Raw genomic sequence first — 27,788 nt, forward strand, 5'->3', positions numbered from 1 at the left:
AAAGTGAGCAATGCAATATCTCCCTCTTTAATTGTGATGAAAGAGTAAGGATCGAATTTCACCAAAATAACTTTGTGCAACACTAAATAAAGTTAACTAATTTGATTTGATGCATGTCAGTGTTTTAGAAAACATGATATGTATTTTTGTACTGAGGATTGTATTTTAATTTCCTGGTCTTACATCCCTGGCACCAAATCGGTGATACTATACTTAAAAACGTTAATTTATTTTTATGACTAATTGGGATGATTCGCTCAGACATGTAGTTCTAGAACATGTTGAAAGGAAAATCTGACTTGACTGCATAGTTTGTATTTATTTATTATGAAACCTCCACCAGCCAAGTCACTGCAGAGAGCCGCAAGAAGAAAAATAAAGGGATAAATATTTTACATACCATACGGATTCCCTTATCACTTTTGCACAGATGGCAAGGAAAATGTAATCCAAAAGAAATTGTCAATCCTCTCAAAAGCATGAAAGGGGTTAAGGGAGGGGAGATGTGAGATTAGGAGTTGAAACGGTGCCCATAAGCAGACAGCGTCTCCACTAGCTCCCGCCGTGCTTTCTGACAGTAGCCTGTGGTTCATTAAAGATACACGACGCATTTTATATTGCATTATGGATCAATAAGGCAATGTTGTGATGTCATCTTGTCATCATTAGCTTCGCTTCCTGGAATACAATCTTGATCTCTTTTAATGTGCAGTCCCTCAAGACGTTCGCTTCCTCTCATTCATCGACACTCAAACCAATGACATCCCCCCACGCGAGCTTTTGGAATGAAGTTTCCTATTTTATATATATATTTATAGATACATATTTGATATGTTATGGCTTGACTCTCTAAATAATTTGGTCGGATGTTTACTCCACCTTGCAGTCTACATGTGGAAGTGTCCTTGAGCAAGATGCCCCAATTTTCTGTTCCAGCATTGTGTGAGATGTACAAGTGCATCCCAAACAAGACTAATTGCCACTTTAAAATGTAATCATACAGTAATTATATTTGCTGTGTTTGTGTCTTTTCTAATTGTTTTGTGGGGCTTTCATAGATGCATCTCTGTTTATTAGTGGGGTTGGTAAGGAATATGGTCTCATGCTTGTAAGGCCACTAAAATCAGTTCCAAGTTAAAAGCAACGGGGCAGACCTGCAACATCTCCTAATTTGTTTATTTATTTATTTATTTCGACCACGTAAACAACCAAGAATAAAATGATAAAACAATGCCAAATACATGCGCACACATATACATAAACATAAATACACATATATACTGTACACACATATGCAACGACATATTCACACACACACACAGCACATGTAATATTAATTAACAATAACTCAAAACAATAAATAATAACCATAATGCACTAACTATGCAATTTACGTGAGCGAAAGGGAGTAGGAAGAAGTAAATACTTATTTAACCCTACCCCTTCTAAACTTAAACATCATCTTTCCTTATCAATTTACTAGCTAATGTACATAAAATTATTTTCCTTTTTATAATATACATTATTTGCTATTAAAGATAGCAATTCACACCATGTTCGGACTCACGAGTGATATTGTCAGGTATTGTCCCTGTATGTTTGCAAAATCATTTCTTTGTGCCTTCTTTTAAATAAAGTCAAACTCAACATATTTTTCATTTCATTACTCAGTCTATTCCACAGTCTTACTCCACAGACAGTAATACAAAAACCCTTCTTTGTTGTGCGTATTCTACGGACCTTTAGATTTGACATATTTCTGAAATTGTATCCCTGGTGTCTCTCATGAAACATTTTTTGTATATTGTGTGGTAATAAATAGTGTTTTGCCTTATATAAAACTTGAACTGTTTTGTGCTGTACTAAATCAAAAAATTTCAGACTTCGAGATTGCCAGAATAAATCATTAGTGTGTGCTTTATAATCCACATTATGAACGATACGTATAGCTCTTTTCTGCAAAATAAAAATTGGTTGGAGTGCAGTCTTATCAGAATCAGAATCAGAAGTGGTTTATTGCCATTGTCAGTGAGGGTTCACAGACTAGGAACGTTGCTCGGTGAAGTCGTGCTACATCTAACATTAAGGACAAAATACAAAGACCATACAAGTACAGACATCAACAGCAGCCGGAGTGGTTACACAGATGTGTACTAGCAGCAGTAAACTAGCGTCATCACGCAGTGCAAATGGAAAAGTGCAAGTTGTATTCAGGAGTCCGGGACAGAATTATTAAGTGTTCATTAGTCTTACGGCTGAGGGAAAAAAGCTGTTCTTGTGGCGGGAGGTTCTGGTCCGGATGGACCGTAGCCTCCTGCCTGAGGGGAGAGGGCCAAAGAGTCCATGTCCAGGGTGGGAAGGGTCGGCTGTGATCCGACCTGCACGCCTCCGAGTCCTGGAGACATACAGGTCCTGGAGCGATGGCAGCTTGCAGCCGATCACCTTCTCCGCAGCACGTACAATGCGCTGCACTCTGTGCAGCGCATTTATATGTGTTTCCCCATATCTCCGAACAATAATGTAGATATGGCATGATTAGAGAGTTGTATAGAATAAATAAAGCTTTATGATCTAAGACATGCCGAGCTTTGACAAGGACTAAAATACTGCGAGAGACTTTTGATTTAACATACTTAATGTGAGGTTTCCAGCAAATGTTGTTGTCGATTATCACTCCCAACAATTGTGTTTCCTTTACTGTTTCAATGTTCACACCATCAATTTGTACCTGATTCTGTATATTATAATCTCCAAAAAACATAATTTTTGTTTTGCTCCAATTTATTGATAATTTATTTTTATCGCACCATATTTGTATTTTACTTAATTCCGAAGTGATAACATTCAAAAGTTGCTGCAAATTCTCACCCGTACAAAAAATATTTGTGTCATCAGCAAACAAAATACATTTAACCAGTCTAGATACGTTGCATATGTCATTAATGTAAAGGAGAAATAGTTTTGGTCCCAATACTGACCCCTGGGGGACCCCACACGTAATTTTCAGTCTTTCTGAAGAACAGTCACCGACCTTAACATATTGCTCTCTATTTTCTAAATAACTTTTAACCCAATTCAATGCCACACCTCTGATCCCATATAACTCCAATTTCTTAATCAATATATCATGGTTAATTGTATCAAAAGCCTTCTTTAAATCAATGAATATTCTGAATATTTCTGCTGCATATTGCTTTTTATCTATTGAATCTGTTATCATTTCTACAAGTTCAGTTAAAGCAAGTGATGTTGAATGTTCTGATCTAAATCCATATTGACTATCAGCGAGTAAGTTATATTTTCCTATGAATTTGTCTAATCTGTAAGAAAATAGTTTTTCTAGGATTTTTGAGAATTGAGGTAGAAGAGAGACTGGCCTATAATTAGTGAAATGGTGACAATCCCCAGTTTTATATATCGGTATAACTTTTGCTATTTTCATATGTTGTGGAAATTGCCCAGTTTGAAATGAAAGATTGAAGATGTGAGTAAGTGGTTTAGAGATCCCTATGATGACCTTTTTTAGCATCTTCATGTCCATATCATAATCATCAGTTGATGTTTTGTTTTTACATTCATTAACCGTATTTATTATTTCATTTTCCTGTATTGCATTTAGAAACATTGAAGAGGAATTTCTTTCCTTAACTTCCTCGAAGGGTCCATTCATATTTGTCTTGGGTATGTTTTCTGCCAATTGTGGGCCAACACTTACAAAGAATTGATTAAATTTGTTAACGACCTCCTTCATATTATCAATCTTTAAATCCTTATCCATAAAGAAATGTGGAAATTTATGCAGTCTCGAGCCATTTCTTATTATCCTGTTTAAAATATCCCAAGTACCTTTCATATTGCCTTTATTCCTTTCTAATATTTTATTATAATAATCCTTTTTACATATCCTCATAATACCCGTCAACTTATTTTTATATTTCTTATATTTATTTTCAGCTTCTAACGTTCTGTACTTTAGGAATTCTCTATATAATGTATTCTTCTTTTTACAAGCATTTTGAAGACCCTTTGTAATCCATTGGTTATTATTGGAATTTTGTTTTATTCTGTTGTGTTTAATTGGACAATGTCTATTGTATAAGGCAGTAAAAATATTTAAAAATAAATCATATGCTTTATCACTCTTATTTTCTTTATATACAACTTCCCAATCCTGCGCTAGTAGATCATTCCTCAGTTTATCCAAAGTCTCATCTGTCTTAACCCTTCTATAATGTGGTTTGTTGTCATTCTGGATATTTCTATAGCTATTGTTGTAAATTGTGAAGACTGGCAGGTGGTCACTGATATCACAGACTAGTAATCCACTCACTGTATTATTGTCAATATGATTTGTAAAAATATTATCAATGAGCGAGGCACTATGAGAGGTAATACGGCTAGGTCTGGTGATTTTAGGATAAAGACTTAAACTGTATAATGTATTGATGAATTCATTTGTTATTTTATGTTCATTTTGGTTCAGTAAATCAATATTAAAATCACCACAAATAAATATGACTTTTTGATTTATGGAAAAATTATCTTCCATCCAGTCCCTGAACAGGACTATATTTGAACCTGGTGTTCTGTACATGCAGCTCACAATGACATTTTTCTTTCTCTCTAATAATATTTCTATCGTAATACATTCAAGAACATTATCCACTACCACAGACCGTTTTTCATCAACTTTGAAAAGCATCTTCCTGTCCACAAACAATGCAACGCCACCACCCTTCTTATTTTCTCTATTCACATACACCAGTTCATAACCATCCAGCTCAAAGTCAATACCCCTTTCACTATTCATCCAAGTTTCTGAGATGGCAATGATGCTAAAAGACTGTGTGAACTGGCTTAGGAAATATTTTATATGATCAAAGTTAGCATACATAATTCTGCTGTTAAAGTGAATTATTGATATTTTGTCTCTAGAAATGATAGTATCGTTAAATTGACCTTCTGTATAATAGTGGCATTTGTTATTCATGTTAATGAGAAGGTTATTTTCTGGATCAATGTCATTTTCAATGTCCTGTGGATGATGATCAGTGTAATGAAAAGGGTTTATTTCCAGATCCTCATGTTCGTTAATCCATTGTTGAACATTCATAATTCCAGGATGCATGAATGTTGTGTGTTCTGTCATTGAACTTGTGCGCGTAGTTACCCATACTGGCTGGCTGGCTGGCTGGCTGGCTGCTTGCTGTTGTCGCATCTACTTTGAAGCACTGTTGCGAGGGCGAATGATCAGTTTGTCATGCCGTAGATAAGCGATGTCTCCTCTTTCTCTGGCGGCTCTCAGGTCTGGCATCAGCTCCTTCCTCTTCCTCCTCACGACATCTGTGTAGTCTTCATTTATGTAGATCTTGGTTCCCTTCAGGTTCTTGGTATGTTGAAGTATGATTGATCTGTCCGTATACCTTAAAAACTTCACCAAAATAGGCCTGTGCCTATCTCCGGCAGGTTTTCTTATACGGTGTGCTCTCTCCAGCTCCATGTCCTTTCGTATCTGTAATTTCTCTACCAAAACGCTTTTCACCTTTTCCTCTGTCTCAGACCAAGTCTCTCCAGGTGACTCGATTATCCCATCAAAGACCAAGTTGTTCCGTCTGGACTGTCCCTCCAGATATTCCATCTTATCAGTGACAGCGGGCAAACTGTCACAAAGTTTGGACAAATCTGTCTGTATAGCATTGCAGTGATTAGCTTGTTTAGCGTTGTTCGTTTTGATGTCATCCACCTCTTTCTGAGTAAATTGCAAGCTTGTTTTTATTCCCTGTACATCTTTTGTTAATGAGTCCAGCCTAGTGTTAGTGGAGTCCATTATCATTTTGACAAAGCCTTTAAAGTTTTCTTGCTGCTGCTGGAGTAAGGCTGTGAACATCTGCTGCTGCTGTTGCAATCACGTTAACACAGAACAAAAATTGAATAGGACTATATTTACAAGGTTCAAAACACAGAGAGGGAAATTAAATGCATGTCTTGTTTGCTAATTAAGAGCACTGTATAACTAATGCATCACAAAGTGATTATCTTAATGAATTTAAATAACTACACCGTGATTCTCCTCTATGCCTCTCTCCCAGAGGGGGGGGGAGAGAAATAAAAATATCTCAGCTACTTTAGAGTTTATTTATTTGCATTTGATATTGTAATGAAAATATGTTGACTAGCAATGCAGCTAAAGAACACGTGTCCCAGCCTTCCGTCAATCTCTGCGTGTGAAATCCAGAGTTCAATGCATCCAGTAAATTACTGAAAGCAGGAAGTAGATTGTGTAGGGGTTTAGTATGTGAAGAGGAGACGCTCGCTACTTGTTTACTTGTTATTACAGTGTTTAAACAACGCAGCCTCATTATGAGCTACGGAGAAGTCTGGCTCATCATCAGAGATAAAATGCATCACAGCAGTGGCACACTAAATGATAATTACATGGGTAGTGTTTAAGCAAACGCTGATTGCTTTACAGTGGGAAGAAATAATCATTAAATATTTGTATGTTTTTTTTTTTCTTTTGTCAATTAGTACCTAGCGCTTTCAATATGCTCAGTTCAATCCAGTTAAGCTGACATTGGTGCAGTTTCTAACCATATTATTCTGTGTTGACAGTCAGACTTCCACATCATTGAAGTTCACAACCTCTTAGTAGCATCTTGGAGGGCAACAGAGCTAATATCTGTCCACACTGCTTGGAATCCAGGCAAACATGTTGCAGCTTGGCGTCATAAAGGTTTCAGATTCCTTATACAGTTTTTATTTCATTGACCCGTCAAAGCAGGAAAGTGGGCTTTGGGACATTGAGTCTAAAAAGCGGTATGGTGCGAGACATGTCCCGTGGGACATGTGACGGAATGATGTATGTTTTCTTTACTGACGAATTAACTTGAAAAGTAAATATTAACCCAAGTATGTTCTGTCACGGTCAATGAAACATAGATTTGTATTGCACATTTAAAAGCCATCATCAATGTACATTTGAAGGAAGCAAAGAATATTTACCTAAGAATAAGAATGTGTGGGACGCTATGTTCTAACTGGCAGCAGGTTAGCAACATGATTGGGTGTAAGAAATGCATCCCAGAGAGGATCAGGTCATACTCTAAGAAATAGGGCAACAATTTAAGAACAATGCCTCTCAATGTTTCCACCATCAACAATTTACAATACCGTGAAATGATTTAAAAAATCTGAGAAGATCTCGAATACAACGTGAAAGAAATTTTGGATGGCCGTGATCTTTGGGCTCACAAGCCTGTAGTGGAACACGAACAATAACTATATTGAACTATAATTAATGCCAAAGTGCTACAATGATATGTTCCACAATAAGGCTCTAATGTTTCTACTTTTTTGCTGAGGAGTTTGTTCCCCAAATTTGACCTCAGGGCATCAATTCTCCTAAAGCTCGGTGCCATTTAAAAGGTGAAGTGCATTTAAGGCTAAAGTCAGGGAATAATCGTCTCTGAGAAATACTGAACTACTATCGCCTGCGGCCTTGGATTGCTGGAAGTGCACTGAAACATACCGTGGATCTGTTTTTGGTATAAATCCGCCCAGCGGTACACCGTATACCCAGATACACACATTACTACACCTCTGGATCCAATCCTGACTCCAAGACATGAATCCAGTAAACCACTGGCTGACACCTTTGAACATGTTTCGGAGTTCATTTATGAATATATACACAGTATATGATTTATTGGCATGTGTCCCTTAAGGAGTCCGGTGTTATTGGCTTGGGGGTATTGGGAAGCCTGACAGTTCTATAACATATTGTCTGCCCATAAGGTGGGTGGGGAGCTAAAGTGAATTGTATTATGGCACGGTGTGAAAAACATGTGGTGTGCAGTGGGAGATGCATTAATAAGACTCCTTAAACTGACCCTGGCCGGTCACGACTCGCCACTATCTTTAAGTGCGCACAAAAATCAAGAAAAGCATCCTTCCACTGCAAGCTGTTTCTTGAATCTCCAGGAGACAATGGTCACTATGCTTTTGTAACTTTCAAAAGCCCCTTCATGCTTTGTTTGACTTCACTCTGAGCCTGAAGACCCGATGTATTAACTCTTTTCCTTTGATAGTATAACAGAAAGAGAGGACATCTTTCATCGATTAAAAAGCTTTGGTAAAAAAACACATAAATAAATGTCATCTTTACATATCCACACTTTCCCTGACTACAGAAAAACAAGTTTTGAGAACTTTACAAATCAGTGAACTGAATAAAACTGCTTGTAACTTGAATACTTGCCTGCATACAAATGCAATGTGTAAGCGCCTGATATATATGCTATTACAGAAAGGATTCTCCTGATACAGAGAATCTCAAAGAAGTAGCAGTACACCACATCCACAGGGGAAGGAGGAGGGACTGACTGGACCTCATGCAATTTTAATTGAAGACATCTTGTGCTGCAGGTTATATTTCATTGGTGTGAGATAATATATGGATTCCAAACTGAAACTATTCTCTCCAGCAGCAGAATGCTGGCTGCTGGAGTTGCTATCTCTCCCTCATCGGACAAAGTGGGCTGTTTCCAGCAAAACACTTATTTATAATGTCATTTGGCACTCATCAATTAAAATTGTGAAAGACCGTATAGGACAAACTGGACTGAAAAGTATAAATAACAGCCATTTTGGTCTTGTCTGATAATTAAAATTGCCTCGACACAAGACATTTCCAATGTTATTTCACAGTTCGATTCACTGTTGGTGGTAACCAAAAACCCAAATTTCAAAGCATGGTCACTATAAGTCTAACATTTCCGCTCCACACAAGGTGTTGGTCCTTTTACAGTGAGCGGCGCGCTAATGGCTGCGTCTAAATTCAGATGGATTTGCTCCATCTTTGCGGAGGCCAAAGTAAATTGTGTATATGTTGATAAATGAAAAAGAATGATTCCTATGGTATGAACCGGCCAGCTTCCTCAATCTCCAATTCTCCGTTGTCTGGCACACAGAAACAGTCGGTGGCAAAGGCTAAGTGGATAGTTGGGTCTAATGGCCTGGTGATCCTAAAAATAATAGCTACACAGTTTCCTCCCCATTGATCACACAACCTTGTCTGATGCTGCGGGCCGCTGTGTGTCGGATGAAGCTGACCTAAGGTTATGGTTGGATGCCTTTTCCTCCACATGCTCCTCAGGCATGATCTATCAAACCCAAGGCCAGTAAACCTCCTGAAATGAAACAGCCTAATTGGTTGCTATGAGAGGCCCATCACCTCCGGCTGGTGTGGAAGAGGGCAAAAGAACTAACTCTCTGACACTAGGAAGATCAGAACACAGTAACCAAATGTATTTCAGGGAAAATTAAATGTGAAAAGTTCTGAAAAATTAATTTGGAGCAATAATAATGATCTTTGACTTTCCTTCAACTTAGATTTCCTCATTCAAAACAATCTTAGATGGCGCAACAAATACCGTCCCCGTACAGCCACCCTTCCTTTGCAGTACTGCCGAGGCAGCAACACGCGCGCATGAAAGCAGTTACATCTGTATCTGCATCCACAATCCGCAGGTTGGAGCAGAGCCACTGCTCATTGCTGTGATGAGCAGCCATCTGGTTGGCTGGCCATCTATTTGGAGCTACTTTATCACATTCAAAAAATATTAAAAAATCAAGTGCAACATGACAATGATCAAAATTATAATAATCAAAAATTATAGCAATAAGGGTGAGACATGCTCTCTTTGTTTCTGAAGCATAGTAGGTGTTTAGTGTTTTGCATGTGCCAAGCTAAATGCATCCTTTTGTTAATGGTGTTTTCTATCAGAACTGCAGGGTAATCAGAGCATTTGGAGGCACAGATTTTGTTTGTTGTGTTGTAAAAGAGAATTAGCTTTATATATATGATCCCCTCCAGGTTTCCCTCTGGCAGTGATAATAAGGTAGCCTGCTGCTGCTGTAACAGGCGAGTGCTTGGGTGATGAGTCAGATTACTGAGGTGATTGTACAGCTAAATTCCACACAAATGCACAAAGTTGTGTGTGGAGTTCTGGAAAGGACGGAGGTGCAGCAGGTTGCGCTGTTGCCTCAGAGCAAGCAGGCTCCGGGTTAGGTTCCTTTCTGTGCTGAGTTTGTATGTTCTCTCGGGTCTCCGGCTTCCTTCCGCCTCCAGAAACAGGAATGGGAACAGGACGGGTAGTCGGAGACAAGCAGAGTCAAGGCCAGGGAGGCAGTCTGAAATGCTCGAAGGTCAACCATGCAGCACGAGGATGGTGCTTTCACAGTGCTCCTGTTCATCTAATCCCGATACACCAAACAGCCTTTCTATTAAACTTAACATGAGGGCTGTAATCTTACAAAGGTCCATTAAGATACTAAATGTCTTCACTTCTCAGTTCTTTTGTAATATGAAACCTCCTTTTTTTTATTCATTTGTGTGAAAAATGTAAAGACGCATCTAAAGAAATTTTGCAACGTTTTGCTTTCAAAGAGGAAACAAACCTCGAACGCCCTGACAGTTAGCAAGTGTCCACGTTCAGATACTGCGTCCACTTCCATTTGTAATGACAGAATGAAAATTCACCAAATGTAGTCTCGAGTTGTGCTGCTCTATCTAAGAGATCATCTTTGAACCCGGGAGTCAAACGTTGTTAGAACGTGACAGCATTACAGCAAACGCTGTTATAGATTACTACAATCTCATACGGCCAAAGAATAATCCAAGGCAGTTACGAGATATTAAAAAAGTAAGTAAAGTATAATAGAAGGATTTGATAGGGTCGTTAGAGGTGGCATCTCCTATGGATGCATTATCACGCAGTTATTATTACTGTGACCTCGCAATAATTTCTTTGCTCCTTTTCCAACTTAAAATAAGCCAGAGAAACTAAAAACTTTACAGTCAGAAGATAAGAAAGGCAATGACAACAATAGGCTATTGAGTAATTGTTAATGTGATGTTTATAGAGGATTATAAGGAGAGTAAATCCTTTGCCTAATTCACACAGATAACTGTATCATTAAGATGGTCTGATAATAAATAAATAAGCAACAGTGGGAGGCATTTATCTCATTGGCTGTTTGAAGTCACACGAACATCCTTCCATATTTAATTAACAAAATGTAAAAGTCAACTATCCACTGATCATGAGTGGCCCCGAATATGACTGTTCTGCAATCATGACCTTCTTGCTCAGCAGTCCATAATAGAGGAAGAGTTCAAACAAACAAGCAAGACGGCAAACAAAAGGCTTGCTGGCAAATGGCAACGTCAGGGATCCCACAAGTCTCTGTCGTGATTACCCAGCATTCAGCTGCGCTGCGCCCCCTGCTCCACCTGCCATTACCCTGGCCAATGCTAGCTGAATAGGAATACAGATTCTGGGTCAGTAGCCGGTATTGATAATGCCATATGTAGTTTAAATTAGTCCGGCTGGATGCTAATCAATAGTGGACAGCTGTCAAGGCTTTACAGCCACCCTTGGCTCCTGCTGATGAACATTGATTTAAACTTTAGTGGACCTAAAAGGCGAGGGAAAGAGCAATAATGTCTGTGGTGGGTAAAGAATACTTCCGGGGAATAAACACGGTAGGAATGGGAAGAGTCGGTGCTTTTATCCATCTCGCAAAAACTTGTTCCATTATGAGATTATGAGACAGGCAGCGAGCAGCTTTCATGGGTGGCTTTGTTTGGTGGTTTATTGATTCCACCTATTCGTTATCCCATCTGGCAAACGTTGATACAAACAAAGTGATTGTCATTTACTCGTACTCGCGTTAAACAAATGAGGGGCCTACACTATAAACCTAACAAATCAATAGGACTAAAGCAGTTCAAATCAGTCAATTTCAATCTCACACAATCTCATTCATTTCAGACATGTTTAGGTATTCAAGAAAAGTGTGTGTGATTGTAATGTATGTGCAGATCAAAAGGTTGAAGGTGTGGATGTTGCAAAAAGGCAACACCAAAGGTGACATCGACGAGTGAAACGTTACTGATCTGACTGAATTTACTTTGTAGAAGCAAATAAATAGAAAATCAGCCAAACTAATCAATAAGCAGTCCCAGCTCTAAATCTGTCGCTATCGTCACCTTCGGCACAGTTCGTCCCCCTCCATGTCTAGACGTCCTGTCTTCTATCAGATTCACAACACTGAAGGCCGTTTAGCCATTAATGCTAAGTTTTGTTTTCCTGTTTCGTTGTTGAGTTTCATCTAACACTATGTCTGAGTATTTAGTGGAACTATAAACCCTTGGATTGATAGTCCCAGTTTGAAAATGCTTTTCTCAACAGGAATATCCGTTAGAATGTCTGCAGCCATTTCTCCAGCAGGACCTTGACCAAATTAACATTGCAAAATAATGGAATATCAAGTATTGCAGTTTATCCAGCTCAACTACTTGATGCATGTTCCACGGCAATGCTTAGATTGCTACTGGTGTTATTGGTTTAACCAGTACAACAGAGCAGCAGCTGTCCCTTGAAGAAGCACTTCGGAAAGTAGAAAGGCAGTGTCATTTACATTGTGAACACGACTGATTTCTTGATCCGTTTTCAATAGCAATTTGCTTGTGCGTGTGTGTGTGTATGTGTGTGTGTTTCTGTTTGTGTTCCCCCCCTAAGTAAAAGCCAACATTTATCTGAACTCCATATCCTCCAAGACCTAGGGCACTGCCATCAACGTGAAAGATTGATTATGAGATGGTGGCACGGAAAATTCGAAGCCTCAGGCCCGTCTGATCCGCCCATTAAGAGAAAGCTGTCTGGCCATTGTGATTGGAGACTGGGAAGGTCTTGAGGGCCAAAGTGTGCTGAGAACTGATGGTGTGCACCAGCGTGACGAGAGGAAAGAAACAACGTTGTCATCAATAGAGTAAAACCAATGCTACATGGTAGAAACATATTAATGCTGTTGAAGTTGAATGGATGTCAACTTTAGTTTTCTATACAGATGGTCCTCAACTTAACGACCGAGTCACGTTCCGAAGACCCCGTCGCTAGGCGATTTCGTCCTTGAACCCGTTTACACACACGAACGAACATACGATGCGCTGGTGACGTTTCCAGGGTGTACCCCGCATCTCGCCCTTAGAAAAAGCTGGGATATGCTCCAATGACTAAATGCAAATGCTGAATTAATGTTATGATCTTCAAATATTTACGTTCATTGAACATGCCTGGAATTTGGCACATCTTACATTTACTGTGCGCAGCTTCAGTAGCCACATATTTGCTGTAACTACAGAATGGCAGTCAAAATAAGAGAATGAGAGTCATATAGGGAGTTGAGGCTGTCAGAGAACAATATTTGACACTTGTTAAGTAATATACTGAAGTACTGCTGCTCTTGCTGATACTAGGCCTCCAACATTGTCACTAAGGAGTGTTGTTGCTCCTGTTGTTGTTGACCTTTATTTTGACAGGTGAAACCTTTGAGAAACATTCCTCACTCTGTAGAGACAGTGTGTGTCAGCGCCTACTCTCCTTCAACCGAGTACTGAAAGTCACCTGTATGCCATGCTGTACTAATACGTATATATTGGTCCCCATTGCTCGTATAATATATAGGGCAAATTTAAATGTGGGGCAACACAGTTAGCCAAGATGGATGTATAAGCTGTGACGCTTTTTTCTGTTTCGCTGTAATGGTTAAGAAGATGGAACTGATGCGCATAAATTGTTACATTTATGAGCTCCTGAGTGGCTGTCAGCATTCAGAGGCTCCCCCACCATGGTCATAATTGAATCGGTGCATGCTTTATCGGCCTGTGGGGGCAAAACCATCTCAAAAACAGTTTTGTTACATGTTCCGTGCCATTGCCTGATTGTGGGATCGCATTAAGTTTTTATTAAATTATGATTGCCAGTGTACTAAAATGCCAGAAACCTCTCATTCCCACACAGACATGCTGGAATGTAGCACTGAAAATGTTTTACTTTTTCTTTGATGGAAGGATGTCAAAGGTTACAGTTAGCATGTTCACTATGTAGACTTGTAGTACGGGCCTGTGAGTCATCCTGGTAAGGGTGGAGGGACTGACGAAGAGTTCAGTGGCATTCGACCTTGGGAATGTCAACCCTCCACACAGCCTCTTCCCAAAATTAGTACTTATCCCTAGTATGTTATTGATTTAGGAAAACTGGAGTCATGATGCATAGCAGTGTCAGCCACTAGAGCTGGTCCGATGTATAAAATTATTCACGTCTCTCACCCGAGTGCATTTGTGCTCCCCATCCTTATAGAATAAGAAGCTGCAGTGAAGAGAGAACGACGGTAATAAATCCACATACAGGTGTGTGTGTGTGTGTGTGTGTGTGTGTGTGTGTCAGAAACTCGAATTGAAGAAGAATTTTAAACTACTCACACTGCATACTCAAATAAGCAAGCAATCGGATATTACTTCAAACGGCAGGCAAAAAGTAGAAGTCTGCCTATGTGATGAGAAACTGTTATTTACACTACTTCACATCAGATTTACTGCGCCACATCTGTGATCTTTTTCTGTGGGACTGATTCTGAAAGAGTACACCACCGACTACCGCTGCGATATGCATTGCAGTACTGTCTGTCATTTTGTCCTCACACATATGTGCAGGGATCATTTCGAACCTTTTTTTTGTATCAAGTGGCAGAACTTCTTCTTTTCCCGGTTGTGATTGAAGTTTTCTGTAATTCCCCCTCATGCTTTATGTTTCATTCCCACCTTCAAACACACTTTACATCCTAAATATAAGGGCCATAACCGATTTAGAGTTTGATATTCTGTTTCCATAACATTATCAGTATTAAAGTAAATTCACAGTGAGGTGATGAGTGCAGGCTGTCGGCTTTCATTTGACGAGTTTCACCGAGAGCAGAAGGTTTTACTTACAGCCCCTCATGGGGATTCTCCAAAGCATCTTAAAAGAGCAATATCATGTTCAATTAAGTCATCATTTCTCACATGTAACTCAATAAAGAAACATATAATTCACCCTAACCCAAACCCATATTCTATGTTCTTGTCTACCTCAAGGGATATATGTTTATTTCCTGCTGGAAACTGAAAACATCTTGTAACCTCTAACATTCATTCCCAAACTGTGCATTAAAAAAATAAATAATGCTAATTCTGGATCATTACCATATAAATCAATGTTCACACGTTTCCTGTTCCCAAGTTCTGTGCTCTGATTAAAATTGTGTGCTTCAAGGCTTTATTCCCGTTATTGCTTTGCCTCACACCTTTTCCATGAAGAAACATTATTGGTTGAGCTTAAAGTATTACAAATGATATTTCAAACCAATGTTCCCATACTCAAACAAGATAATACTGAGTGAACAAGAGATCTACGCCTGGGCGATGTTATCATTGAAATCTCGAGCCCTCGTTGTCGTAACAATGAGGGCTATGTTAAACAAAATGTGGCAATATAGGCACTGTTTGAAATGTTTTGCGAGGCTTTTTAGAAGAAGAAATTTTGCATACCACCACTGGGTGCACTGTGTCTGCATCTAAACACTTTAATTAATTGATTATGGTGCGATTCAAATGTTTCAGGAAATAATAAAGTGCTTCTGCAACTCTGCCATGCATGCTGTTTAAGGAATTTGTGTTAGACAAAGCTGGTTTTGGTCTGCAGAGATGGAGGCACAGTCAATGTTGGAGTGTAAAAGGTCCTTTCCAAATTTCACAAGACTGTGGCATTTAGGAATTCCTATGTGCATATTCCTTCATTGCTCCAGTTGGGATTTTTCATCTCGAGCAATGAATGAGGGATTTCCTGAATGCCATTCGCATTCTACGGGCTCCAGATGCTCGCTGCTCAACGCCGAGTGGCTGCCATAACATGAGAAGTGGTTGTGGGTGGGGGAGTGGGTGCCGTTATAAAGAACACCGAAACAGCCACTCAGCGGAGGCAAATATGCAGGCGCTCTGCAGGTGGGATGGAGCACCTCTAGGGGGTCGTCGACTTACGACCAAAATTGGTTCAGAGGATTTCGTTGCAAGCCGAGGAATGCGTTAGTTACTGGAGCAGGTACTTATACTGAATCACAGTACTTGTTTGAAGGTTCCCTCAGCTGCTCTCATCTGCAGTAATTTCACAGAAGATTGTCTCCACATGCTAATTCTACCCTTTAATACTTCCGCCTCAGTTTCATCACTCTTCTTTTATAAGCTTGAAATTAAAATGGCAGCACATGCTGGTTCATTTTACAAAAGAAATGAGACCAAACAATGCAAAGAACAAGGAGTCAGCGGGTTACATCAAACAACAGGCGTATCAAAGCAGAGGGTAGAAAGGCACGAGGCGTGGGTGTGAGGCCTGAACGACAGGTTAACGACATGCTGATTCCATCCCAGCTCCAAATAATTATTGCATTACATTCATATTTCACGGCCTCTGCTGTGTCTACACATATAAAACCATACTTGTTTTGGGCAAATTGCCCCAAAAAAAAAGTGGAATCCGGAGCAAAGAAAGTCGACTAGCCAATCACACTAACCTACAAGAAATCCCCATCTATTCTGACAATGTATATATTTTTTCAAAATGTAAGAACAAAATATATATTATTATGACTATCCAGAAATGTATTTTATTAATTTTGTTTCACAGCGCTAAAGCTTCTTCTCTACGAGTACGGGAGAGTACGGTTTTAATCTGGTTCTTATATAAATTGAAAGAGCAGAAGGTATTAATTCTAATAAATACGATAAGGAAGACCCAGACATCCAGCTGAGTCCTACATGACCTTCTTACCACTGATTTTTTAATCACATGTGCTGCGGATAAGGTTACAACATTTGTGCTCTAGCGAGCAGCTACAGCCCTGCACTGTTATTGGCCTTTCAGAAGTGTGCCGTCGCTGCCTGTGAAATATGCGACCCACCGCAGGCCGCTCTACGGATTTCCAGCTAATATTCACAAGAAATTAAAATGTTAATACTGCTTTTATGTCATCCTTCATATTCAAGTTATCTGCATCCCTCTCTTCAAATCAAGGCGTCGTCAGGCAGAAAAAAATCAGACTTATCAGGCCGACATCTCGCAATGCCAAAGATGTGTCCTTGTGAATGAAGGCTTTGAGCTGAAAAGGTAATTTGTTGAAAGGAAAGCAATAAGGTTAGACCGATCTCAGCCGATATTAAAACTGATTTCTATTCTTTATTTCACTGTCAGCATGTTTCTAAACATACAGCACAGCCAGCGAAGGCACATTTTGCATTTCGACTGCTGGAGGACCAATAGGAAAATTAAATTTCTCATTGTGTTTCTGGCCGATCTTTGATGTCTGAGCATCAACAGAACTCCGGGATGCAGGATAGATTTCCTTATGACGGGTGATAAACACTGGGAGCAGAGGCTCCTGCATGCATACATGATAGACCATATATTATCTTGTCACTATTGGTCCTATTGCACATTTAAATATCCATGCTGAAAATTTATATTGTGCATTACTATGGAAGACTGCTCTAGTTTTCAGCACATTGCAGTATATGTAGTATACAGTATGTAGTAATAGGCGTTTATCAGGTTGAAAACATATTTATAGTTTAATTTCTTTTGACTGCCTTCAACATGTGTTTTCTGTCGACGTGCACTTTTATGCAATTTGCAAAAAGAAAGCCACTGAATCTAATTAATAAATACAAGTTCATATCGTCCCTTGGTGAATACACTTCTGAGATCTGTGCCCACAGATCTCTACTGTATCAGTGGTAAATGTCGGCACATGGTTAAGAAACGCTCTTTTGTCTCAACAAAATTGGAGTGTGAAGATAAATCAAAAGAGCGTCTCATGTCTGTGAAGGAAATTAAATTATGAACTCATGTACTGTTCCTTGCAAAATGAAAGCTAAATATAAATGAAACAACATGTAGCCTGAGATAGAATGTCATCTCCATTCGTCTTGGAGAAAATGAGGCAGTGTAATTTTTAAAAGGGAAGCATAACGAAGCATAGCATTTCTCATTTATAATTATTTGATTATCTCTGCGGCTGCCTCATCAATGATATGCACCGCTGGGTTTTCCACACAGACACTGAAAATGCTGGACTTCAAATTGGCGGTAGAATCTTAATGTGTAATTAATGCCGTTGCTTTAAAAACATAGATTCAAGACTCCTTCAGACTTAGCCAGACGGTAAAACTGAAAAACAAAATCAATAGAAATTGATTTTAATTGTTGTTTGGCTGAGACGTATGCTTCCACTGCTTTTTCTGTCTCTGCCGGTGTCTGAAATGTCACCTGGGGATTGCGGTTCTAAAATTGGCTCATTCCTTGTCATTGAAGGAAATAGAACAGATGCTATTGTCAAAATGCGCTTCAGAACACTGAACTTCAAAATAAATGTCAGTCTTTATAGACGGTACACTTCAAAAGCGCTCAGACTCCTGGTGAAGAAAAAAGGGCCATGTAAATGACTTCAAACAGGAAGTGCATTACTGATAGACTGCCTGGTACCAAAGGATCCCAATGTGAGCCCATCTCCTCTGAATACCTGAGCTACCGTATTGCAGCATGATGCAGATGTTGGCAATCACAGCCCGAAGTTCAGCACATGCATCCATCAGAGAAAGGCTTTTCCTGTACCCTGCAAGCCCAACTCTGTTTTTGTGATCATTACTGCAAATTTAACATTATTGTTATGCTGTACTCTCTCCCTCTCCAATGTGATGGTGACTGTTTATTGGTTGATTTAAGCTAGCCTGATTCCATAAATGTACAAGTACTGAGTCATTTGATTCTGCCAAAGCCCTACTTCGCAATGCTCCTGTGCAAAGTGCCCCTGTTTTTGAAAGTCCTTTAAAACTGAAGGTAAAAGCCAATGTGTTGCTGCATCAGTTCTGCTGCAGGAAGAAGATTGTGGAGTTGTCATACCTTGTTGCTACTTATTGGAATCATGAAACCACAAAGTAGGCTTTGGCATTGTCCGATCTCCTTGCTAGTCCTTATCTGCTTGGACCAAATCCCATCTGTATTAACCAGACACGTGAATTTGTTCATTAATACTGCAATATTTCAAAACACAGATGCATTGTCTTGCATTTTCAGAATGAATTGCAGATCGTTGTGGGAGCAACAGTCGTGTCTATTTTGTAAATTGTCTTCTAACCAAGCAGTCCGAACTACTTGGCAGTAGCAAGCTATTATTATTCTCTTTTACGCCTACATTTTTTATTCTGTGGTTAATTTTCATGTGTTTTCTAATCTTTACTTTGGTAAATTACTGTATGTGGATTGTAATATTTGGAGCTACTATTGTCTTGTCTTGTCTGAGAATACATTTCTGAATTTATTCTGTTCAGACTGCAAACCTCTTCCCTTGGAAGAATAAATCAAAAGGAAAGTAAAACAGAAAATTATAGTGTAATTTACAGAAATACGAGCGACAATGAGATGGCTAACCAATCCAAGAATCAATACACAGAGGCATTGCATATTTTATAAGAGAAGCAAAACACATAATGGTAATGTGAGTTAATTCCTCATTTATTTACTGAAATAAAGCTACTGATTCACACCTGACAACAAATTCAAGTTGTAAGGATTGCCATGACGTGGATGAATGACAATCAGCAGCAACATGTTGACACATTGCTGACATTTTGATTTGCCATGTTCAACAGTTTGTAGTTTTTTTCTGTTACTTATAGGACGAATGAGATGGCAAAATGTCATGAAAGAGTATGCTTCACCAACGCACTGCTAGTGATGCACAGATCAGCCTGACATCCAAGTCTGTATTTAGCTTTGCATCCACCCACCACCCAAAAGAACAAATCTTTTTCTTCTATTTGGAAACTGACACCCACATCTTGCTGCACCTCTGCCACTGCTTCAAGCTTCATCAGGAGGAAGGCTGCTTTAATCCAAACAATGGTACTGTCAACATTACCTGTGTTGCATGTTGACTTTTGGAAAAAAATAAAAAATAAAAAATAAAGGAAAATGCTTTAACAGAAATGTTCTGTTAAAGAAAAGAAAAAAAAGATGCAGAGTTTCAAGTCTTGCTGAGAAATAACGACAATGAGAGATGGAGCGTTCTGATTGGATAGGATTTGGGTAACTAGTGCCACCCAATGGTTTCGCATGCTTGTGAATGTGCCTAACAATGCACTTGTGCAGTTAGGTGTGAATTTGTATATATATTTTTTTAAACAAGGATGTGTGGATTCTTTTTTTTTTTGTAAGCGAACAGGTAAGGATGTTTGGTTTAAAAAAAATAAAGTAAATAGCTAGAATAAAATAAATAAATAAACAGTGTACATGGCCCAAAACAGGTTTCCTGTTCAGAGAGCTTGTCAATAATTAAGCATGCAGGGAAAGTGGAAATAAAAAAGAAATGTCTGGCCTGCCTATGCAGAGCAGAAACCCGCATCTCACATTCCCAATAGTCTGACATTTAACACAGTTTTCTCATTAAGCAACACATTCTGCACCCGTAACGACCAACCGTTACCTCAGAGAATTGTAGCTAACTAAAAATAGGTTACTACTTGTGAAAGGACATTTCTTATAGCTTATAAATGTTGTAATGGGTATGTAAAACCAGTGATAATTTGTATAATTTGTTCCAATCTGATCAGTAGTGATCAACGTATTGATCATCTACTCTACAGAATCAATCGAAGAACATCTGATTCAGAAAGCACTGGCAGCTGAGTTATGAGGGAGCACGTGCATATGTACAGTATAAATGTATGTAAATATGCACATTCATTCATCGATTCATTTTCATGTCCGCTTTACACCCCCACCTACCAAAAACATTTAGCGACAGGGTCTTCGGAATGGCGGACAATCAGCTGTTTCTGCTGTACGCAATGCATTCTTTTATTTTGTTACTGATGCAGATGATTCAAGAGTTTAGGGCAAAGGTGAAAAAAGAAAGGGGGGGGCACTTCAGACTCAAAGCATTGCAAAGCCAGAAGGACTCCACAACAAGGACTTCTAAACTTCCTTAAGTGTGATTTAGCACTGAGTGTATTACATGTCGAGGAAACCTATAGTTAAATTGCCTGTCAAATAAATCTTCTGGTTATATGACGGTAAACAACAGTTGTTGACCTTGCAGACTTAGACTTACACACTTCCCATCACCCCGAACCCTGAGCAGCATTCCGACGGTTCATCATGTTCAACATCTCCTTTGACCTCTGTAGTAAAATTAAACAACAAGCATTCACTGGAAAAAGCTCCCTTAATTTAAAAACAACATTAAATGATTCTAAAAATTCTATATTATTATACAATAAAATGTAGGGAAAAGGTCAATGAGTTCCATTACAATACAATTTTGTCATTATTAAATAATGATTACATTTATCTATGTACCGGTAACTAATGGTTCACCATCTTCCCCAAGCTTTGATATGTAGACTATGGGAACTGGGAAATGAAACATTTGACCCTCTGATAAGTGGATGATTGCTCTACCTCTGAGCCCCCCCCCCCCCCACCCCCATGGGTATAATGGGTATAGTTTCCCCACGTACAATAAGCGCAGAGATAAATAGCAAAACATACACACATAGATTTACACACATTTACAGAACAGACTGGCAGCCATTCTTGCTTAGCCTCGACTAGTGTTTGAAATTCAGCCTACAGTCCTGCCAGGTCTACCTACACTCTCAACTTTGAAGTTTAAAGGCAGTAAAAACTGCTTCTTCTTCCCAGAGCGGATGCTTTTTGAGAGCAGCTAAAGCTAAAAGTAAATAAAGCTGTTTGTTTTGCATCCAAATACCAGCTGGCTAAGTTGGTTTGTTCTGAGCTTGATGGAGATTCCAGATCCAGCAGTCAGTCTGTTTGCTACTGATGCAGCACTTTATTATCCAATGCCATGTTTTCTGGATCCATCTTTTTTTATTCTTTGTAATTTGATGTATTTTGTATTTTATTTAATCCTTAAAGGACATTCATGTTTTAACCTTTACAGAGTTGAACTCTGTATATTACTGAGCCCCATGGCTGGTCCTGCAAAGTAATAGTGAGGTATATCCATTACTAATCCTTGTGCGAGTAAACAGCTGCTGCCGGTGTCTTTGTGTGCGCTCATGAGCGCACAGCCCTGCAGTATTGATATCTTTGTGCTACAGGGGAGGAGGAGCAGACAATCTTTTAAGCACATAATCCTCCACCCTGCTCAACTCTTCCATCTCATGCTTGAGTACTCAAGACTGGACTGGAGCTCTCATAACTTCTGGAGACATACAGCAAAGCTGTTGAATGGAAAAAAAAAATAAAAGTACTTTGCAGTTAGTTTTTTAATCAAAATGGCATTTGTACCCAGACCACTTCTATTTCATTATGGAATTGAAATGAAATCATCAATTCTAATCAATACTACATTTTAATGATTCAGCGTAATGTGACTATACAACCGCTCCACTTAATATTGATAACCATTCCTGAACATGATAGGCAAATGTAATTGGTTGTATAGTACAACAGGGTTAGTGTATAGTTCACTTGGTACAAGATGAGAAATATGAAGTATTTGATAGCAGAGTTCCTTGCAGTCTCTGCAGCTAATATTAGCATATTGGCAGCCTCTAACGTTAGCTTATCGGCAGCCTCTAACGCACATGTGTCAAACTCAAGGCCCGGGGGCCAAATGTGGCCCTCCAAGTCATTTTTGTGGCCCGCGAGAGCTGTGTGCAGACATTTGTTTTTGTAAAATGCTGCATCTGCCACAGATGTTCTTGCCAGCCCACAAAAGCTTGGCAGAGGGGATAGTGACGTAGGGAGGATTGACCAGTCAAGATTGGGCTGGGTTCAGATAGACGGCTTCATCAGTCAGCTGTACTGACGTTACCGTCAAGTGACACAACAATAGTCATTACTTTACTTGGAATATGTTGGTGAAGATTCTCATTCAGTCAGGTCAAGGTAATCTTTGAAGACTGAATCCGAAGCAACTGGACTTCTGTTTGGGGTTTGGAGATGTTTCACCTCTCATCCAAGAAGCTTCAGTTCACAAGTGGTTTGCAATACAATTATAACGGCATTGTAATTTCCTGGACAGTGTTCAATCACCTCAATGTCAAGTGTGAGTGGGTTGACAGAAAATCAAAAGACATCTTCCAGAAATTACTAATGATGATGACCCACCACTGTTCATTCCTTAGTCTGTACTCAGAAGATGCAATATTGATCTAATCAGAGAACAATAATCATTTTCCAGAGCACCTGCAGAAGGTCATGACAGGCAACGCAAACCGTGACAAATCGCTCTTAGCCTTTTACAGCCAGTCTTGTCTTAAAATGAGTGACTGCAGCATCTACCATGATGCAACGTGAGGTTTAACTGTATTTCAGTTTATTAATGGATGCTTAATGCCATAAAGCACAAGCATGATTGGGTAATTCTCACTCAAGTTAATGCCCTTTTCAAAATAATTCAAATTGCTCAACCTCATGAAAGGGATAACAAATAGTATCTCCTAATGAGCACGTAGCCTTTTAAATACCTTTTTCATCTCTCTCTCTCTCTCTCAATCATAACCTCGTGCAAGAAGGTTTTAACAAACAGATTATCATCAGTTGTAATTTGCATGCCCCTTGATCCTGCTTTTTCATTGTGATTGAGAAAGTTAACACCTGGAATTAAATACTGTGCATTTATGTTGAAAGATTTCTTTTTTTCAGTCTCATGTCACTTCATTTTAAAACTGAAACATAAATCATTTGGTTTATTAATAACTATTCAGCAACAGGTCATTCCAAGCAATGACTACATGTGACAAATTAGGTCGTTTTCACACTGCACCAAGAGGACTCTGTTCGATTGGGAGCAAATTGTTGCATTTTTAATTATTTGAAAGGTCTGCTTTCACATTGTGATTTCTTCGCGGAGCGAAATTCTGGAGCACGCAGCTTAGGTAAATAGATCACTCAAAATTGTTCCTAGGTGTGAGTGGGTGGGCGAGTGATTGTTTGTCTTTAGTGCGGCATCTGTGATGTGTTGGCAACACGTCTGGGATGTTTTCCAGTTTACCATGGATTGTAGGTGACGGTCAGAAATTGACTAGTTCATAATGCATCAGAAATAATCAATGCTGTTGAACTAAATCAAACAGTCAACCTTTAGAATTATTTTTTTTCCCTTTTCATTTTGTGATTCCGCGTTTGTCTGCTGTGATTGGAAATTTCGTCAATGGGACAGAAAATAATAGATACTGGTAGAAGATTTCTTCTGCATTCATTTAAAAAAAATGTTCTAACGCAGTAAGAGTGGAATACGGCAACACTAACCAGCAACTTTTAACACTGCTCCCATTCTCTTCCACCTCTGGAACATCACACCTTACCAGCCTGGTGCCAAAGCAAACCCTCTCCTCTCCTCTGATCACTGTACTTGTGCTCATGTTATTTAGGACGTCTCAACATTCCTGGCAGCACTTGAAAGCAACATAAATCCCTCGATGTCCAGTAAGCCTCTGGAGGAGGGGAAAGGTCACTTTAGACAATCTCCCATTTTGAGGAATTACAATTCAATCAATATCTTACAACTGTAGTATTTACTGCACACACACACACACACACACACACACACCCTTTCTCTCCACCTTTAGTTCCGCACTGCCACACGACAATTAAAACCGTTAAGTCTCTCGTTAACAGCCGTTTGAAATCGGATGGGATTCTGGACTCAGTGCTTTCCGGACTAATCCTCTGACATCCTGCGGTTTTTTTCCAGGGACCTGGTAAAACAGGCAACACTTCAGTCGTGTTTCTGTTGCTTCCCTCAATGACAAGTTCAATGAGGAAAATCCTCTCAACTTTGGGAACAGTGGAGCCGGGGGCAGCGGGAGGAGGAGAAGAGGAGGAAGAGTGTTGACTCACCTCAGGAAGACGGTGTCTCCTTGTCGGGCAGTGATATTGTCCATCACTCTGTTGTCGGATTGAGAATCCCCTTGACTGCGGACAGGCAACCCTGCAGGCACAAGAAGCAAGATCCTCAGAGAGAGAAGAAGAGTGCATTTTGAAAAGGCGACTAAGTATCCCCGGAGACACATAGTCTTCAGCCTGATAAAAAACAAACTAAAAGGAAAAAGGAAGAACACTTTGACCACGAGACAGGGAGTCAGTGCTGATCCGGTTGACGTGGAGATTATCTACCCCAGTTTTACCAGTGTTAATCCTGATATTCTCAGCAGGTGTAGCTGCGTTATTCAAGTGAGGAGAGACACTGGACTTTATCTGACTGCACTGTAAAACATCCAGGAATAATCCTCTCTCGCTGCCGGTCCTGCCTGCTGCTCCTATAGCGCACGTCTTCACCAAGTTTCTTCCAGAAGTTCTCAACAACGACAACAAAATCCTTTGGAAAGCTTTTGTTTTGCAGCCTAAACATTCATAGCCCAGAGGGAGGAGAGGGACACCAAGCTCTGCATTTGTTGTTTCGAAGCAGTTCACAAGACAGCCCTCTATAGTATAGAAAACCACATCAACACACACACACACACACTACTTAAATCTATTGGATCCATTTGGATCTGCAGCAAATTGTACATTTACATAGATACCAGCCCCCCAACAAACTGCCAGATAACAGAATTTAATCAGGATGCTTGCATTGCGCTCTGAGCTACTCCTCTATTTACTGCCTTAAGGTGTTATGTTTATTTTTTTTCTCTTCTTCTCCATTACCTTACATTTTATACGCTTATGCATGCACACACACACACACACATGCGTTTGCTATTTGATGTGTGTAATTGCGCTCTGTTGTACAGCACTTTGAAATATGCTTCGTGACATGGGACTATAATAAACTTGGCTCACTCTCCTGACTGCTATGAAGGAACGTTGCATTTTTCATATCAATATATTTGATTGATTGGTTGAGTTTCTTTCAGCTCCTTCAAATAAATAAATCAGCACATCACGATTCTGTCCCGTGAATGTATGCAATCCCAGCAAGAGATGCGTGCAGGGATATCCTGCCGTCCCCTTCACCTCATTTCATCACACTGCAGCAGTGATAATGACCGAAAATGTAACTCATGAGAGCAGGAATCAATGGATATATGCAATCAAGGGGAATAATACAATGCGACTTGTTTTGGCCAAATCATTGTTATTATTTGTGCACTTATATTGAAATGTGGATGTCAGTAAAATCTGAAATAATCTCCTTTATACCGAGGGTGATCTTCAGGCTGAGCTACGCACACGGAGGGGGAAATGGTGCATTTTAATTAGTTTGACTTTCAAAGTGGAAGTTAGAAGTTCTGCCTAACCAATAAATGTCACAATTCTTTTTTTTTTTTTTTAATGACTGCATTCGTTACTGGATGGAACCGAAAGCCTCTCTGACTTCAAAACACACGTTTCTCCATCAGCAAAATGATCTTTTGCTACAAACATCTGCAATCATATTCAGACTAGGATTGTGAAAACATGTCATTTTTAATTTGCAGCAGTCAGATGCGTATTATGGATACGATACCGTCTCACCTTCCTCCAAGCAAGCTGAAAGTGGCATGGAAGTAGGTATGTTTCAGGCCTGACAGCACCGAAGCACTTTTATAGTCCATATCTTGAAAAGGAGAGAGTGAGGTGTCACCACCCAGAACAACGAGCCTCCAGGCAGCACGTCTCCAGGAACCTATACAGCCACATCGCTTGGCTTATATGGAGCGCTGCTGCTCAAAATTGAGCTTCCTCCCCCCACACAGACTTTAAATGCCACTGCTTTCCAACCCAGTCCATCTCACCTAAATGAGTGAGAGAGGTAAAGTCTCCTGTCATCTCCTGTCCTCCATCGGAAAAACATGTTTAGTCAGTCACTCGCTATCACTGCATGGATCAATGCATGCTGGGTTGGCAAATCTGGCACACGGGCGACATGCATATTACTGAGTTGTCGAGGTAAAATTCACCTAAACTGGATCAAGCTGTGATTTCCAGTTACTCTGTGATTTTTGGTGACATTTTGAATTCTGCCCGGATGGATTGATAGATAATGATTATTTACCATTAGCTGTATTAATTTGTTTTTCATGAAAACTTGTTATTCTGTGCTCTGATAAGCTAGGGCAGTCCATCCATCCATCCATCTTCCACCGCTTATCCGGGGCTGGATCGCGAAGGTCAGCAGCCTCATCAGGGATTTCCAGACTTCCCTCCCCAGACGCCTCCTCCAGCTTTTCCAGGGGGATCCTGAGGTATTCCCAGTGGCAGTCAGTGCCAGAAAAACAAAGCTTGAAGACTTCTCGTTCTCTGCAAAGATGTCACCACATTGGCAATGCTAGCTCAATTTTGGAATGCACTACATGCGAGTTGGAATGAGCCGTCATCCTAGATATGTTTTTTTATCAAATACATGACCATCGCGAGGAACGCAGCGGATTGACATTAAAGTCCAAAGATTAAATTCAAAGTACACATGAACTCTACAATAATGTCAAGGCATAAAACAAATTGTTAAAGCAAATTAAACTGGCATTGCTTTTCTTGACAAACAATCAATGAACAGTCTTGAGAGAAAACCACATGCAGAGCTCTCACAAACTCGCACAACAAAAATCGGCCGCTGATCAAATGTAGCCTGCAGTTCACTCCACAGTGTCACTCGGGTGGGGAGCCACAGGCCGGATGTGCATGAAATGGATCACGGCGGCAGTCTTTACAGCGAGTTAAATGGCTCTCTCCGCTACTCTGCTGTACAATCCCTCTTGATGAATTCCAGATGGTCCTTCTCCATCTTTAAGTCTCCTTTTGTCCAAAAGGGATGCTCGCTCAATGAAATGTCATCGAGCATTCTTAAACATTTGAGAAATAGCTGTAAAAATATTCCCAGTGAATTAAATGTGTGGCACTTCA

At 39.7% G+C, this 27,788-nt stretch overlaps 1 protein-coding gene across 1 annotated transcript in view; it reads right to left on the reverse strand.

The window, feature by feature from the left end:
- Positions 1 to 24,976, reverse strand: part of ntm (neurotrimin) — a 43,563-nt gene extending 18,587 nt beyond the window's left edge. Inside the window, exon 1 of the mRNA XM_068759295.1 lies at positions 24,804 to 24,976. Within this exon, the coding sequence (XP_068615396.1) occupies positions 24,804 to 24,976 (173 nt within the window). The remainder of the gene's footprint in view (positions 1 to 24,803) is intronic.
- Positions 24,977 to 27,788: the final 2,812 nt, after the last annotated feature.

This window comes from Brachionichthys hirsutus, unplaced genomic scaffold (assembly GCF_040956055.1).
Source record: "Brachionichthys hirsutus isolate HB-005 unplaced genomic scaffold, CSIRO-AGI_Bhir_v1 contig_894, whole genome shotgun sequence".
Taxonomy (NCBI): domain Eukaryota; kingdom Metazoa; phylum Chordata; class Actinopteri; order Lophiiformes; family Brachionichthyidae; genus Brachionichthys; species Brachionichthys hirsutus.